At 39.7% G+C, this 12469-nt stretch overlaps 1 protein-coding gene across 1 annotated transcript in view; it reads left to right on the forward strand.

The window, feature by feature from the left end:
- Positions 1-415: 415 nt before the first annotated feature.
- The window catches only part of LOC311129058 (inactive dipeptidyl peptidase 10-like), a gene marked incomplete at both ends in the record, with an annotated part of 359569 nt that continues 347515 nt past the window's right edge, over positions 416-12469 (forward strand). The window contains one exon of the mRNA XM_084161324.1: positions 416-487. Within this exon, the coding sequence (XP_084017450.1) occupies positions 416-487 (72 nt within the window). The remainder of the gene's footprint in view (positions 488-12469) is intronic.

The following is a 12469-nucleotide window of genomic DNA, read 5'->3' on the forward strand; positions in this document are numbered from 1 at the left end:
ATTTGAATGGGAATCAACAATTTCACAATGATTCCGAGTAAATTGATGACAATTGAATATAGTACATGTCTAGTCGATTTCATATTTCCCCAAGGCTGTTTTGGTTTGTGGTGTTGTGGCTCAAACCACAGACAGCGCCACAAGTACCAGATAGCCTATGCGCCGGCGCTGCACCCACTTGCACCGATCACGCGTGGTGGTTGCCACAGGCAAGCACTGGATAGGAAGAGGAGAAGCCAGTTGCGCGCGTCATACACGACTCTCGGGTGGTGAAAGAGTCAGTTGTCAAATACTCGGAGTCCACATATCCAACGGGGAGTTTCTCGATAAACGGTGCTTGGTTTATATTTGATTTTGGTCGTGTTTACCAGGTGTTTGACCTTTTTTGGATAGGAACGGCTCGTGGGTTTCCAAGATGAACCAAACTGCCGGCGTTTCGCACCAATTGAAATGCCAGTCTTCTGCGTCTTCGAAGGCTATGGCCAAGGTATGAACTTTATATCTCCAGGGCATTGTATAATTTAAATGAGTTTGAAACAGAATTGTTGCCCCATTAGGCTTGGGTTATTACGCTTGGGTCATTACGTAAAATAACAAGAAGTTCCACGTGAGCACCTCTATGCGCATAAGTAACTTTGTGGTGATGGAACGCTTTGCGCAGAGACCAGAACTCTTAACATGACTTAGTTGATTCTCTGTTAGGTGGCTGTTGTTGCTTTTAGGATGGGTTTGAGAAATGTTGCAGTAATACCATATAGATTAGGATATATGAAGATCCCTTTCACCCACAGTAGTATGTTGAATACTGTTCAGCATGTTCAACAATATGTTAAACCAAAATGCACATATTGTAGAGCATTGTATCCACAAACAATGCTGCAGTACAACCATTTCAAATTCACATCACGTCGAGAGCGAAAAATAATATATGCTTCCAAAGTCTTCCTTTGAAAAGTGCATATCGATTCTACCCACCCACTTTGATAGAAAATAGAAAAATATGATGACATGTGGCGTTATTTTCGTTAAGCCACCATCCCTATAGGCTATTATTTAGGTGCCATATAAAGCTTGACAGATTGCCTTAATAAGCATGAATGTATATGATGACGTCTCGGGCAGCGTTTCCCAAGCTCGGTCCTGGGGACCGCAAGGTGTGCACGTTTTAGTCTTTGCCCTAACGCTACACAGCTGATTCAAATGATCAAAGGTTGATAATTAGTTTATTATTTGAATCAGCTGTGTAGTGTTAGGGCTAAAACTAAAACGTGCACCCCTTGGGGTCCTGAGGACTTTGTTTGGGAAATCCTGTGCTAGGGAATTTGGGCCACATCGACCTGTAACATGCCTTTTGATGAGCCGACTTGTCTTGGGCTGGAAAATGTAAACATGTTGCATCATGAAGTCTTTGGTGTTTTAGACATAAGATCACACATCTTGGGTCTTATATGCAGTGTCAAATATTTGACTCCAGATTGATATTAGAGAGATTTCAAGCTAACCAAATTGGTTTGACGTTGCATGCTTCTTGTGGGTGTTGTGTTTAGTCTTTAGCCCTGATTTCAGCGACACAACCTCTGCCATCAACAGTCCTATTACCCTGTGATTGCACAGGCCAGGCCTGCCTACATAAGTGCTCTTGTTAGCGTTCTGCCATATACAGGACCACATCAGCCACTCCATATAACGTCGGATGCTTGTCCAAGGGTTGCAGTGATTCTGTGAGTGGAGACAATGTGGTATAGGGCTATTCATATTATTCTCTACGTACCCATTTAGTATGTTATGTTAGGTAACGTATAGTATCTTACGTATAGTATCTTACGCCTTACCTGGTCATACAATAGCATACAAATTGGATTAAATAATTATTGGTGGACGTATACTATTACACGTCTTTCTCTGAGACCAGGTTGCTTGTTGGTAGTAACTATAAAATGATGGCTAGAATTTACATTGGCGTTTAGGATAATTTACGTGAAAGGTTAGAGGAACTAAAACGACATGGTTTAGGTGAATTTAGTTAGCAGGTTAGGTGAATTGGGTTAAGTTTAGAATAAGGGTTAGGGGAAAGGTTAGCTAAAATGCTACAGTTGTCCCCAACGCAACTTGAACACACAACCTTTGGGTTGCTAAACGGTCGCGGATTACACCCAACCTAGTGGTTGGAGGATTCCCGGAATCAGGAGAGAATAAGCAGGAAATCCTGGTTGGAGGCTTCCGGATTTCCTACTTATTCTCTCCGGATTCCGGGAATCCTCCAACCACTAGGTTGGGTGAAATCCGCGACCATCTAGTAATCCAAAGGTTGCGTGTTGAAGTTGCGTTGGGGACAACTGTAGCATTTTAGCTAACCTTTCCCCTAACCAGGGAATTTATTGAAAGTTCCCGGAATTTTGCAACCCTATTTGAGCCTCAGTCATAGAGACTAGGCAGTACTTGGGGACAGCAGCATGGTGCTGACATGGGACAGAACAATAGGCTGGCTGACTAATTTGATCTATCCTTAGTTCGTTCTTGAGAGGAAAGCTCAGGAGCATACTTGAAACCTGAATGACAGTGAGACACTCCAAGACAAAATGATCTCCACTGGACCTTTTAATATTGATGTATTGAAACATTACGAGTATTGACGACGTGAAAGACCCAACCCCTATTACCTATTGTGGGCTACTTTCTTTCAGAAAAACATGTTACATCTAGAATGCTAGAGTACAAATTGTGCTGTGTTCAAATTGAGGGCACAGCAGCATTTCAAACTCCAGACAACATAGCAGCATGTAACACTATCAACTATTCCTTGATCTCATGCGAACCTGTCCTGGGTCCTGTATTAGATCATTAAACAACAGGAACCAATTTACCATACTTTGCAACACAGTTGGATTAATCTTTAGGCCACCTCTGTGTCAAACAAAAAGATAATCTCCCTCCCAGTGCCTGACCTCCCCCTGTCAGTGTTTTGGATCTTAACCAGCCTCTTTGATCCTCTTAAATGCTCCCATGTCTTCCTCTCTTTCTCTTTATATACACAATCCAATGAAGAAGAAGCAGCTGATTTTTTGTGGGCTTTAACTCTCCGAGGCTCCTGCTGACAGCTGCAGTTCAGTAATCTGGTCCTTAAAAGTGACAGGTCCATCCAAGCACTGATGGGGATATAAACTGAACCGGCTCCATCAGAAAGCAGGAAGCCAAACAGTGGCCTAGAGCAGTTTCGCGGTCAGAAAAAGGTGCAGTTTAATAGCTAATCTCATGCTATTTTACACATTTTGCCATGAGGCTGAGAGAACATTTTGCTGTTTTAGAGCTCAGGGATTCTTGAAAGGGGACAATCTCAACTTTTTTTCCACAATTATTTGTCTTAATATTAATAACGTTTGAAATATATTTTGATAGCTGATACTTTGGTCTATCAACCATGTAAAGGAACAACCTCCAATTTGTTAAATGCAACTAACTGGATTAGTCTGTCAGATACCATAAAAGGCATTTAATTTTTACAATTATTGTCCAACAAGTGTTTAAAGGCATTGATTGTTTAATTCTAACCTTAAATTATTCAAATATGTAATACAAATCTCAAAACTTATTTTTGTTTTGTTTTACAGCACTATTAAATGCTCCAGGGCTAATTTCGTTAGCATTTTGGCATGTTTTTCTAGATTTGGAACATAAAACAACATTTATAAAGCAAACATTATCCCTTAGGTCTAGCACAGCAAATACTTCAATTGTTTAAGCATATGTTGCAGAACAATGATTACAATATATATTTAATATTGACGAAACATTGATCTTAAGGGGGTTAGCCATCAGTGACAGTTGTTTAAGCCACTGACACAGTTGACAACAGATTCTCAATACAGACATATTTTTGCCTCTAAAAATAAAAGTTCAATAGAAACATATGGGAAATGTTTAATTTGAAAATCCCCAATGAAAACAAACATTCTATCAGATCTTTCAGCACTCTAACGGAGTTGACGTTAGACAAAAATCTGACGGAGTTGATGTTTTAAGGAGTTCACAAAAATTGAATTGTTCTTCTTCATTCAAGTGGTATACACAGTAGCAATGTAATTTTTCCTCAGTTGCTTTATGACTAAAACCTAATTAAATGTAACATATTTTAACCAAAATTCATATTATATTTTAGTCTATCAGGCTGATTAAGTTGACAGTTTATTGTTTTTACCATGGTGATTCCAATATTGTTTGTTTAAATCTATCAAAATTAGAGAAATGTACAGAGCATTAGTGGTCTTGTTGTACTACATGTAATGAGGACATGAATAATGGGTCCTTATGGTATAGCTGACCCTGCTCATTCCTGATGAATTTAGGATTTTAGACAAGTTGACCAAATCTCCGGACACATCTTTTAGGAATAAGGTTTTGAGAAAAATATTCTTTAAAGTCACAGAGGGCTATTGCAAGAAACTACATACGATAATTAGTAAGTTAATATCCATCATTTCCCCCCAAAATATAAATAATAACACTTTTTTGGAGAGTTTGAAATTGGGATCCTTTGCTCCGGACAAGGGCATTTCCAGGCATAGAGCCGACATGGAAATGAATAATATTGAAAGTATTTTGAAAATTCCCCAAACAAATATATTTTCCCTTTATAAAATGTCCCTAAATGTAATTTTTTAGCTCAAATAATGCAGCAAAATCTTTTTTTTTTACTATAAAAATATAGTTACCTGCCGGACAAGGATTGTCACGATTTTCAAGAATCCCTGAGCTAATTTCCTGCAATTCTACACATTTTGCTGTTTTAAAGCTAATTTCTTGTAATTCTTTCGGGGGTATGTGCTACGCCAGTGAAGCCAAGGTTATAGTGGCTGTAGTCTTCTGGGATACTGCAACCGCCTTACTGATAAGGTTATAAGAGTGGCGTACTCCTGAGTGGCGCAGTGGTCTCCTGAGTGGCGCAGTGGCATCGCAGTGCTAACTGTGTCACTAGAGATCCTGGTTCGAATCCAGGCTCTGTCGCAGCCGGCCGCGACCGGGAGACTCATGGGCGGCGCACAATTGGCCCAGCGTCGTCCAGGGTAGGGGAGGGAATGGCCGGCCGGGATGTAGCTCAGTTGATAGAGCATGGCGTTTGCAACGCCAGGGTTGTGGGTTCGATTCCCAAGGGGGGCCAGTATAAAAAAAAATATGTATTCACTAACTGTAAGTCGCTCTGGATAAGAGCGTCTGCTAAATGACTAAAATGTAAATGTAAATGTAAATAAGAGCACAAGACCATTGTCCAATACCAGGGCTGGCTGTCATATAGGCGTAGGTAGGGTACTATTATGGATTTACTTCCCCTTCCCACTAAAGGGTGTCTTATCTGTCTTATAAAAGTGTCTGTATTGTAGTTTATTAAACAGTTAGGTAACTGCTCGCATGCTTACCATCGGCTCTTTATGATTACACGTGTGAGTGAGTGTGATTGTATCAGACCTTATGGACCCCTCACCCTGTTACTTTGCACTCTATGTAGGACTTAAGACAGTTTTGGGCTGGTTTTGCTTTAAGAACCAGACAAATAAGTCCATTCACACATAGTTGGAGAAATTTGTGTGAGTATTGCAATCCCCCTCCCCCAGGGCCCAATACTGCAATCACAGCCACTTACAAACTGAGAAACTGAGAGAAAGCAATCACAACTGTCATGTACAAAATTCACTTGCAAAGATCAATAACCCAAACCTCAGATATTCACTGTTTGAGAGAAAGCAATTTTGAGTAGGAGAGCATTTGGGGAAAGTAATTGCATATCAGAGAAACCAATATTTATATATTACTAATTTAGTTTACACAGTGGGGTAAAACTAATCTCAGAAGTTCATTAATTAGTAATCATGCTCATTAAATAATTATAAATGACGGCATGTATTTATTCACCATTAAAAAGAGCATAGCGAGAGAGAAACATATGACGCACGCATTTCTGTAGTGGATTTGATGTGAACTTAATTGTACCGTGTAGAAATATAGCATATCATAACGTAAAACAATTAGATATGACAAATCCAAAGTGATAGGCCTATCTGTTTCATATTTCGCAGTATGTGGATGATGCTGACGTGTGATGATATGAAGTTGTAGTGAAGGCTGGATGATGAAGGGTCACTGTGAGGGGAAGTAGGGGTTAATGGACCCTATAATGGAGGAGTGATGGAGGCCAGTAACTGAATAATGGGCTGATAGGATTGTGGAAGACTGACTAAGGGTTATGATGGAGAAAATAGAGACGTTGAGACTGGAGTGAAGAGGGAGGACTGTGGGTTTTCATGATGGAAGAATGTGATGATGGAAGAATGATGAGTGAAGTTGAATCGACTGTGGTGACCCAGTGGGCAAAACTGGTTGCACTGACAACATTGTGACGTCTTTTACGACATCATGGTCAGGATGTACACAACCAGAGAATACAGTGCTATGAACAAGTATTTGCCCCCTTTCTAATTTTCTCTACTTTTGCATATTTGTGATACTGAATGTTAGTCACTGAGTTAAAGCAGTTCTGCATGGAAGAGTGGGCCAACATTACTCCACAGCAACTGATCAACAACTACTGCAAGCATTTGATTGGAGTCATTGCAGCTAAAGGTGGCACAACCAGTTATTGAGTGTAAGGGGGCAATTACTTTTTCACACAGGGGAATTGGGTGTTGCATAACTTTGTTTATGAAATAAATATGTAATTGTTGTGTTATTTGTTCACTTATGTTCCCTTTATCTAATATTAGGTTTTGGTTGAAGATCTGGTAACATTCAGTATCACAAATATGCAAAAGTAGAGAATATTAGAAAGGGGGCAAATACTTTTTCATAGCACTGTATGTCATTAAGACGTCATGGGCCAACATTGTTTGCCGGGGATGTTAGTGACGGTAATATTATTTCAGTGTTTGGTAGTATTTGATGACATTTGCATATTTCAAAAGCTACAATCCTTGAAACTTGAATGAACATCCTGTTCTGACACTTTCCCAACACAAGAACTGAGTCTGGTAAGAGTGCTTTGAGCTTTGCTGCCCCAACATCTTGAAACACTTTGCAGAAAGTCTTAAAACTATATTTTATTCAGATTGATGATTTTAAATCCTGTATTTGAGGGCTGCTGACCACATTTTGCATATGTTTTTAAACCTGTTCTTTTAATCTATGTTATGCACTTTGCACTGTTTTAACTCCCGTTCATTAATATGTTTCATGTGTCTATTGTGTAATTATAGTATGTAAGCTGCTCTCTTGGCCAAGATATGCAAATCTCAATGTGACTTCTCTGGTTAAATAAAGGATTAAAAATAAGTATATACACAGTACACTTGCCTATGGGCATTTCCATCATAATGGAATTACGCTGAGACTCTGATTTGTTGTGTTTTTTTTTTTTTACTTTAAAATGTATGCCAAACAAATGTATGCCATTGATTTCAAAGTTTATTCTGTTACCAAACTTTGTATCTGCACAGTTTTTCCTGTAAATGTGTTTTTGTAAAATTGTCTGGCCAAATTGTTAAAAGTAGTCCTTGTGCATAGAGTTGTATGGTTTGTTACACTTTGAAATCAATAGTTTTTGTTTGGTATACATTTTAAAGTAAAAAAATCCTTTACCATTGAATTGCCCTTATATAACACTGACTTTTTCTCTAACCCACAATAGGCACCCAAAGCACCTTAGATTTTGAATTTCAGGGCCATTTTCAAAACCTCTCTTTAAATATACCATCTACCTTCATCGCTGCAGCCAACTCTACTTCCCCCGTCCCAAACAATAGCAGTGGTGGGTTAATGAAGCTTTGAGGTGCATCCAGTGCATTCTCTCCCCAATCCCCTAAGATCTATCAAATACATTTTCCCAAAAAACTGCCGGTAACTGGCGCTTTGCAGGCTGCTTGTCAGCCATCCTCATTATGTGATAGATTGCTTGAGTGTGTCTCAAAAGAATAACTGCATCGCCTCGCCAGTCTGTGACTCTACAAATTATAGCCGGTATGCCAACTGATCTGAATATATTCTCTCCCTGCGGTGCATCTCTTATTCTTTCTCATTCTCTCTATTTACTGAGGAATGGTTGATTAATGTGTCACTAATTTGTTTTGTTGAGACATATCTGTCGTTCATTTGCATATCAGTGCCTATTCCCAAGAGGTGGCTTATTTGTCCCCATATCAAGGATTATGCCTTAACCAATACTCTTTATAAAAAAAAAGCAACAAGTCAGAATGTAACATACCATTTCCAACTACTGAATGGACCAGAAAGTAATCATTATTTGATTCTCACAGAAGGTACTAATGACTTGAACCCTGAGGCTTCCTAGGCTTCATATTCCTGAAGTACATTATAGCCTCGGAACAGAACTGACCATCCCTTAGGTTCAACTAGCTTTTAGAGCCTGCGGCAAAATGGACGAATGTGAATATATCATGAGCTGGTAATAGGGGCCATTGGGGTCTGAGCTGAGGCTTGAGGTGTGATTCAAAGTTCTTTAAGCTTTTGACAGTTCTGCTGAGAGCTCTGTAGACCATTAGTTATTCATATGACACAAGTATAAAAGAGGGCAGGAAAGATTAATTTTACAAATATTAGACTTTACGTTGTAAAGCCTCCTCTTTAAAATATTTGTGTATTAGTATTCTTAGTCTTTACCACAGTAAGTTGTAATACATCTGGTATTTTTTTCTTTTTTCTTTTTTTAGGGGGGTAGATCAGATTTAATATTGCAGATAGATTGTAACTTCCATCAAAGTAATTGTCTGCATCACTTCCAATCCCCCATATGTGTTTTTTTTCTCGCAAATATATATATACAGTGGGGAGAACAAGTATTTGATACACTGCCGATTTTGCAGGTTTTCCTACTTACAAAGCATGTAGGGGTCTGTCATTTTTATCATAGGTACATTTCAACTGTGAGAGACTGACTCTAAAACAAAATTCCAGAAAATCACATTGTATGATATTTAAGTAATTAATTTGCATTTTATTGCATGACATAAGTATTTGATCACCTAACAACCAGTAAGAATTCCGGCTCTCACAGACTTGTTAGTTTTTCTTTAAGAAGCCTTCCTGTTCTCCACCCATTACCTGTATTAACTGCACCTGTTTGAACTCATTACCTGTATAAAAGACACCTGTCCACACACTCAATCAAACAGACTCCAACCTCTCCACAATGGCCAAGACCAGAGAGCTGTGTAAGGACATCAGGGATACAATTGTAGACCTGCACAAGGCTGGGATGGGCTACAGGACAATAGGCAAGCAGCTTGGTGAGAAGGCAACAACTGTTGGCGCAATTATTAGAAAATGGAAGAAGTTCAAGATGACGGTCAATCACCCTCGGTCTGGGGCTCCATGCAAGATCTCACCTCGTGGGGCATCAATGATCATGAGGAGGGTGAGGGATCAGCCCAGAACTACCCGGCAGGACCTGGTCAATGACCTGAAGAGAGCTGGGACCACAGTCTCAAAGAAAACCATTGGTAACACACTATGCCGTCATGGATTAAAATCCTGCAGTGCACGCAAGGTCCCCCTGCTCAAGCCAGCGCATGTCCAGGCCCGTCTGAAGTTTGCCAATGACCATCTGGATGATCCAGACGAGGAATGGGAGAAGGTCATGTGGTCTGATGAGACAAAAATAGAGCTTTTTGGTCTAAACTCCACTCGCTGTGTTTGGAGGAAGAAGAAGGATGAGTACAACCCCAAGAACACCATCCCAACCGTGAAGCATGGAGGTGGAAACATCATTCTTTTGAGGATGCTTTTCTGCAAAGGGGACAGGACGACTGCACCGTATTGAGGGGAGGATGGATGGGGCCATGTATCGCGAGATCTTGGCCAAATACATCCTTCCCTCAGTAAGAGCATTGAAGATGGGTTGTGGCAGGGTCTTCCAGCATGACAACGACTCGAAACACACAGCCAGGGCAACTAAAGAGTTGCTCCGTAAGAAGCATCTCAAGGTCCTGGAGTGGCCTAGCCAGGTCCAGACCTGAACCCAATAGAACATCTTTGGAGGGAGCTGAAAGTCCGTATTGCCCAGAGACAGCCCCGAAACCTGAAGGATCTGGAGAAGGTCTGTATGGAGGAGTGGGCCAAAATCCCTGCTGCAGTGTGTGCAAACCTGGTCAAGACCTACAGGAAATGTATGATCTCTGTAATTGCAAACAAAGGCTTCTGTACCAAATATTAAGTTCTGCTTTTCTGATGTATCAAATACTTATGTCATGCAATAAAATGCAAATTAATTACTTAAAAATCATACAATGTGATTTTCTGGATTTTTTTTCACAGTTGAAGTGTACCTATGATAAAAATTACAGACCTTCTACATGCTTTGTAAGTAGGAAAACCTGCAAATTCGGCAGTGTATCAAATACTTGTTCTCCCCACTGTATGTGTATATATATAAATATATATACACATACATGCATACATACATACATACATACATACATACATACATACATACATACATACATACATACATACATACATACATACATACATACATACATACATACATACATACATACACACACCTAAATACATATACGGTTGAAGTCGGAAGTTTACATACACTTTAGCCAAATACATTTAAACTCAGTTTTTCACAATTCCTGACATTTAATCCTAGTAAAAATTCCCTGTCTTAGGTCAGTTAGGATCACCACCTTATTTTAAGAATTTGAAATGTCAGAATAATAGTCGAGAGAATGATTTATTTCAGCTTTTATTTCTTTCATCACATTCCCAGTGGGTCAAAAGTTTGCACACACTCAATTAGTATTTGGTAGCATTGGCTTTAAATTGTTTAACTTGGGTCAAACGTTTCGGGTAGCATTCCACAAGCTTCCCACAGTAAATTGGGTGAATTTTGGCCCATTCCTCCTGACAGAGCTGATGTAACTGAGTCAGGTTTGTTGGCCTCCTTGCTCGCACAATCTTTTTCAGTTCTGCCAACAAATTTTCTATCGGATTGAGGTCAGGGCTTTGTGATGTCCACTCCAATACCTTGACTTTGTTGTCCTTAAGCCATTTTGCCACAACTTTGGAAGTATTCTTGGGGTCATTGTCCATTTGGAAGACCCATTTGTGACCAAGCTTTAACTTCCTGACTGATGTCTTGAGATGTTGCTTCAATATATCAACATAATTTTCCTTCCTTGTGATGCCATCTATTTTGTGAAGTGCACCAGTTCCTCCTGCAGCAAAGCACCCCCACAGCATGATGCTGCCACCCCCGTGCAACACGGTTGGGATGGTGTTCTTCGGCTTGCAAGCAACCCCCTTTTTCCTCCAAACATAACGATGGTTATTATGGCCAAACAGTTCTATTTTTGTTTCATCAGACCAGAGGACATTTCTCCAAAAAGTATGATCTTTGTCCCCATGTGCAGTTGCAAACCGTAGTCTGGCTTTTTTATAGCGGTTTTGGAGCAGGGGCTTCTTCCTTACTGAGCGGCCTTTCAGGTTATGTTGATATGGGACTTGTTTTACTGTGGATATAGATACTTTTGTACCTGTTTCCTCCAGCATCTTCACAAAATCCTTTACTGTTGTTCTGGGATTGATTTGCACTTTTCGCACCAAAGTACGTTCATCTCTAGGAGACAGAACGTGTCTCCTTCCTGAGTAGTATGACGGCTGCGTGGTCCCATGGTGTTTATACTTGCGTACTATTGTTTGTACAGATGAATGTGGTACCTTCAGGCATTTGGAAATTGCTCTCAAGGATGAACCAGACTTGTGGAGGTCTACAATGTTTATTCTGAGGTCTTGGCTGATTTCTTTTGATTTTCCCATGATGTCAAGCAAAGAGGCACTGAGTTTGAAGATAGGCCTTGAAATACATCCACAGGTACACCTCCAATTGACTCAAATTATGTCAGTTAGCCTATCAGAAGCTTCAAAAGCCATGACATCATTTTCTGGAATTTTCCAAGCTGTTTAAAGGCACAGTCAACTTAGTGTATGTAAACTTCTGACCCACTGGAATTGTGATACAATGAATTATAAGTGAAATAATCTGTCTGTAAACAATTGTTGGAAAAATGACTTCTGTCATGGACAAAGTAGATGTCCTAACCGACTTGCCAAGACTATAGTTTGTTAACAAGAAATTTGTGGATTGGTTGAAAAACAAGTTTTAACTGTATGTACACATATACATATCCTTTAAAAAAATATATTTCCCTTTATTACTTTCCAACCCCACCACCCCTTCCCTAATTGGAGTAAACTAGTGAACAACAATGCTTAGGCCTCTACTTCCAGCTTATACATACTATATCAATTTTATAGACACAGTCAATTTTACAATAATTATATTTTGTTTGTTTTTACTCCTGAACTTCCTCTACCCTCAAACTCTCAGATCATTTTCATGATGTCCATCCGGTTTGCTTCTATATGCAATATCTTTCTAACTGTGCTCTTTCACAAAAGC

This window comes from Coregonus lavaretus (genome assembly GCF_964263955.1).
Source record: "Coregonus lavaretus genome assembly, chromosome: 5".
Classification (NCBI taxonomy): Eukaryota; Metazoa; Chordata; class Actinopteri; order Salmoniformes; family Salmonidae; genus Coregonus; species Coregonus lavaretus.